Source organism: Acipenser ruthenus, chromosome 41 (genome assembly GCF_902713425.1).
Source record: "Acipenser ruthenus chromosome 41, fAciRut3.2 maternal haplotype, whole genome shotgun sequence".
NCBI classification, from domain to species: Eukaryota; Metazoa; Chordata; class Actinopteri; order Acipenseriformes; family Acipenseridae; genus Acipenser; species Acipenser ruthenus.
In genome coordinates this window covers 424706-430705 of record NC_081229.1, presented here as the reverse complement: position 1 = coordinate 430705, position 6000 = coordinate 424706, and the positions used below count along the sequence as shown (strand labels likewise).

The following is a 6000-nucleotide window of genomic DNA, read 5'->3' as shown; positions in this document are numbered from 1 at the left end:
TACCGTCGATGTGTATGACAAACACGTCATCATCCCACCTCAGCCACTGACCCATTGTGTGACCCTGAGGAAGTCACTTAACCTCCTTATGATCTGTCTTTCGGGTGAGACGTAGTTGTAAGTGACTCTGCAGCTGATGCATAGTTCACACACCCTAGTCTCTGTAAGTTGCCTTGGATAAAGGCATCTGCTAAATAAACAAATAATAATCATGCGCAAGGGAGACCAAGGGCAAGTCATGGCATGGTATCATTATAATACATTTAGCTTTGGTCAAGATTTCTTCTCTGGAAGCCTGGAAAAACTCATTGGTCCTCCTGCAGACGGGATTGGAGTATCAAACCTGCAAATGCTTATCTCCCAGTGCATTGCTGGAGTGGAAACAGGTGCATCTTGTGAAGTGTTGAAAGTTTCTGAGAAATTAGACACCTGTAGCATGTCTGCTGCATGAGAGAAACCCAACACTGAATGTCATGCAGGGGGTGTTCGGGTGAGGATTGAGCTCAGAAAACATGAACATGAACAGGATGCTGGGGAGGGTAAAAGGGTTTCTCAGTGGTGTGGTCAAGGGGAAGCTGTGTGTAGCCAGTTTACTGTGTGTAGTCTTTGTCTGGTTTGGGAACTGTTAATTTCCTCATGTGATTGCGCAGATATGCAATGTTGAAACTTCCTTTTTATAACAATATTACTGTCGTTCTTCTTTTCTCAAACTATTGTCGCTATAATTATTCATTTTCTCCACATTATTAGTCACACGCACAGGGGATAATACACAGTTTATGAAATTGCCAAGAGATTTCTTGTGAGTGTGTGTGTCTGCGTGTGTTTGTGGAAGTCAGTTCTGGTGACAGCGGAGCGTATCACTCCGAAGCAAGAGACGAGCACAGAGCACACACTTCTAGCACCGTGTCTCTGGTTCAGATACGTGTGTATCTTTAATTGTACATTTGTCAGAACATATTGTGCTATATATATATATATATATATATATATATATATATATATATATATATATATATATATATATATATATATATATATATATATATATATATGAGCTATCTTGTTTTGTTTTAAACTTTGCACAGCACTCTGGGATGCCATGGCGTGTAGGGCGCTATATACAAATACATTTCTATTTTATTGTATTTAAATAGTGTCTGCATTTCGGTCCGCCGCTGTTTCCATTCATTAAGCAGACTCCGCGGTGTTTTATTCTTTCACTCCGAGTCAATATGATTGCAATATACACTGCAATATAATTTGCACCTTTATATTGAAGCAGTAAAGAGACATTTGATTTGCTCACCTGTTACTTCGATTTTAATTGAAAGTCACAATTTCAGGATATAATATCATTAATTACTGACAGATCTCTGCAGAAAGGCTAATCAGAACTGTTTCAAAGCAGTGGAGCAATAACTGGCGTTTCAGTGCAGAACCGCACGTTCCGACCGCAGTGACGCGAAATCAGTCGTCACAATTATCAGCACAATAGGTTGGTTCGAATGCCGTTAGCTAACCAGCTTTTCACTCTAGAGGGCGCTAAGTCGTTAGAAACTGTAAAGCTATGTACAGCAACGTTGCAAAAACCTCAAACCCGCCAGATTGTTTTACTACCCAGGGATCACGTTTGAACCTTTAACCAGCCAGTTGTGCATCATCTTTTACTAAATTCCAGCTGTGCAATTCTCATAGTTTTTATATGACAGTTGCACAGGGTAGCTATTTTGGATTACAATATCCAATTATATTACTATTGGGTAGCTTTCAGTAACAATTTGTCCAACCCCAGCTTTCACTGCGTCACCGCTATCTTTACTTTGACCAACCTTAATCTACACCTACTGACGGGGCGCTCATCCAATCAGGCTTTTAGGATAAAACTTTCAGCCAATAATGAACACTGCCTTTCCAGCTATGGCTCAGAGGACAAACCGATGTCCACCAATCAAAGCCTTCAAAAACCAAGACTTTTGTATCTGGAAATCCCGATTGGCTGTTAGTCTTGTCGCTCTAAAGCGTATTCAGGCAGGTCCTGTGTTGCGAGACAATGAGGAAGAAAACATTGCATCTGGGTATATAAATATATTTATTTGAACTGCGTTTTTTGATTTATACGTTTTAGAATACAGAAATGAGACTCAGATTGTAAAACTAGCGTTAAACCCTACTGACTGTATGCTCGGAGCGCTTCTTACATCAAACCGGGAGGACAGCAGCCAGCGCCGAGCAGGTAATCCGCCTCACAACTGAACTGGACTCTATATATTTCTGGATGTATTGTTATTATGTTTAGATCACTTGGCATGCAGCAAAAGTCGTCAGATAGATTTCATGATGGCTTGGCATACTAGTTTTATCTAGGGCTCTGTTGCACCGGATCTGACGTAGTCGCAACTGAGCGCTGCATGGTGTTCACAATAAAATGAGAGTGTAATTACTATGAGTGTCTGGTAAGCAGGGATCGACCTAGTACTGTACTGGTGTGTGTACACTACGCCCCGATCGATGTGTGTTGCGGCTTTAGTTGTAGGTACACTCATATGTGACGTGTGCATTAGAGGGTAACGTTAGAGTTGTTAGCTTGCTCTTGTTAGATTACAGGTAGGTTCTGTTACTATGATTTACAGATTTTCTACACTGGAGTTGACTTCAATTCAAATGAACCGCTAATACTGTAGCAGCAGGCGGGTATGACGGTCTTCTGCAATCCCTGCTGTAGCGCTACTTGTAGTTTAATATTGTAAATGTGACATGTACCTGGAGGGCAGGCTGTGTATTACTCTATCTACCTAGATTACGATACTCCATATACTTGTGCCACATATTTCGTTGTGGGATGTTTGTTTATTTCCTTATCGGGGCATTCTTTGCTGTGTGTTTTTAATGACAGGCCAACTCTGAGTGCAGAATGCATTGCACAGGTAGACTCCATAGAGCTCAGAATGATAGGGAACCGACACATAATAGGATATCAAACTGTTATGAAAATTGTGAAAATGTCAGCGATGTAAAGTATCAATTTAGGATATTAAAACTGCAATATACAAATATAGAATTGTATGTAATTACTGTGTGTCAGCGTGGGGTGGGATTATACATGAATAAACCATAACCAGATATTTAAAACCCGCTGTCTGAATGCAAGCCTGAGAGTGTGTGTTTTTATTTGATTTTATTTTTTTGTATTTTCTTTTTCAGGGTTCAGTGAATGCCCCTTTGTTGGGTAACAAAGGATGTCCTGCAATGGATTCAGTGTACATTAAACAGGAAGCCCCTGAGTGGGAATCTGTGTTCATTAAAAAAGAGGAATCTGATCTGGAACCAGCACGCATTGAACAGGAAGAGTTGAGTGGAGACGTGAGCACTGCCATTGAGAAGGAGGTGCCTGAACTGGGAATAGCTCAGGGGAACCGCCTCCTCCCTGACGTGTGTGTGAGAAGAGGAAACTTGACAGCTGCCAGTGATCAGAGAGCAAGAGCAGTGACTCCCAAGAGCAATATAAAGGGCAAGTTAAGCTGAAATGCAGTTATGTTACAAAGTGATATTTGTGCATTTACAATGTTTTTTAATATATATATATATATATATATATATATATATTAAATTGTGCATATAGATATGTGTTTTATGTAACAACATGTTTACTTTAATTGTTTATAAAGTTTACTTGATGATCTGTAAAGCAGGTAGTTACATTCTGTTTCATGTTTCTTACGTTTTTATTCTGAAGTGCCTGAGAGGCCCACGAGGAGCTCTATGAGAGCTGCAGCATGCTGGGAATGGGCAGCTATCTGATACAATGTCCTGCTGAATCTGTGGCAAGGAGTTGGCGGTTTCCTGCCTCTGTTGACTAATGACCAGTATACTTGAATATTTGTTTTCTGCAGTTTTCAAAGCTTTCTTGTGAATATCGCTCTTCCGGTTTATTGCCCACAGATCTGAAGCGACGGCACAGGTTTTCCGAGGAAGAGGACATCGTGCTGAAGGAGGCGGTTGCTCTCCGGCACAATCAGCTGTATGGCAGGGAAAGCTGCCGGCTGGGGAGAGGAGGAAAGAAGAAGCTGTGGCAGGAGATTGCCAGCCATGTTAACAATGTGGCCGAACACCGGCGCAAGCCAGATGATGTCCGGCGCCGTTTTGAATTTATAAGAAATAAACTGCGGTCAAGAGCAGGGTGTCTGGCTACGGGAGGAGTGAGTCGGGGATCCGCTGTGCCCAACGGCCGCAGGTCTCCAGACACAACCTCTGATGAGCTGACACCCCTGGAGGAAGAGCTGATGATGGGAGTCTCCAATGCTGTGGACATCCTCACGGAGTGGCGTGGTGAGGAACAGCTGTCACAGAAGAGTTTCAAATGCAAACATTACTACAGCAGACTACAATTCTATTGCTTTGCACTGTCAGAAACGTTTGACGGGCAGCTTTACTTTGTGGAGGCGTGCGCATGTGTGCTATAACATGTTTTAACCTGTTCCGTGCCACACTTGGCTATGCATCCAATTGTGATAAGACTTTGTATCGAACAAGCTATTCACAGTAACATAATTACTGAAGAAACAAGCAAGGTTATATCTTCAGGGCTGTTTGCTGTAATGTGTAACTTTTGCATTGACATTTGTTACAACTAGCTTTTCCACACACTGTGAATGACTGTCATTATGACCTACTTAACTTATTATGTGTTTCTTATGTCCTTGGCAGCAATATGTTTGTGCTGCAGAATAAATGACCTCCTAATGTGAGCCATTCCCTTTCTCTTCTGTCCTTGTTCCACAGATACCCCTTTGAGACTACAACCACCACCACCACCACCACCCCCTTCACTGGGCAGTCCTGCTAACTTTTACACCAGCTTCTCCATGGATGCACCACACCAAGATGCCACCAGTGTAAACGATGCACCTCACAACCCACATTCCCCCAACACCCGGGCTCCGAGTCTGTGCAATGAGGAGCTAATGCAGGAGCCGCATCACCCCAGGCAATGCCTATCACAAATAGAGGAACACAAAACACCAGCTTGGAACTTAAAAGGCCAACCACAGACAAAAAGAAGTCGTCCTCCATCCAGGAACACACCGACGCAACCAACGATTTCACCCAACCCGCCTTCTGCAGCAAGACCTCAATCTGCGCAAGCAACAGTTAGCCAACAAAAGAGTTCTCTGGGCAGAGTCAGGGGATCAGGTGAGGGCCAGGAGGGGTATGGGGTGCATGGGGCTCTGGGAGCAAAGAGATCAAGCCCTCAACCCCACCAGAATGACCCTGGATCTGCAGTGGAGCGAGGCTCTCTTCTGGAGCGGAATTATACGATGGAGGCCATCCAGGAGGCTCGACTGCAGGAACTGCGTGCAATCCGCCAAGTCCTGGAGAGAATGGAGGAGAAACAGAGCGCCTTCCTGGGTGCCATTGCCAGCAGGCAGAATGAAGAGCTAGAGACGCGGCAGGCTCTTGTCCAGGCTATTGGGAGCATAGGGACCATGATGAACAGATACTTTGAACATCTCATACAGAACTCTAACAGGGACCACAATGAGCGGGTACCTTCAACATCTCATACAGAACTTTAACTCGACCTTGACTCCTCCGGAAAAGCTTGATCCACCAGCGGGGGCGGATTCCCCAGCACAAGAAGCCAGTGACATATCTCCCACTGCCCCCCCTGGTGACACAATCCCAGGGGACAGGGAGAGGATGTCTTGAAAGCTTCCCACTGATCCATCCAAGTGCCTTCATACTGTACATCAGTTTTAATAATGTAGGTCCAGGCTTATACATATCTGTATGTCTGTAGGCAGAGGATGTTCTGCAGGGCGGTTCTCCACACAGAAACAGGCTTTCCCTTCCTTCTGAAGTCGTAGAGGATTGTATTACAGGGCTGTGTCCTACACACAGCCCTTGCTCCTATCCTGTGAAATACTAATTAAAGATCATTTACCAATACTGAATAAATGGTTTTATATTATTTAAGCATGGTCTAATCTAGGCTACATT

The 6000-nt window shown here is 43.6% G+C and overlaps 1 protein-coding gene across 1 annotated transcript; it reads left to right on the top strand.

Annotated features, from left to right (window-relative positions):
- Nucleotides 1-465: 465 nt before the first annotated feature.
- Nucleotides 466-5958, top strand: LOC117433929 (myb-related transcription factor, partner of profilin-like). The gene is made up of 4 exons (XM_059011205.1): nt 466-490; nt 3205-3511; nt 3943-4329; nt 4783-5958. Exons 2-4 carry the CDS (start codon nt 3250-3252, stop codon nt 5574-5576), a joined length of 1443 nt encoding a protein of 480 aa, XP_058867188.1. The 5' UTR covers nt 466-490; nt 3205-3249; the 3' UTR covers nt 5577-5958.
- The last annotated feature ends 42 nt before the right edge of the window (nt 5959-6000 follow it).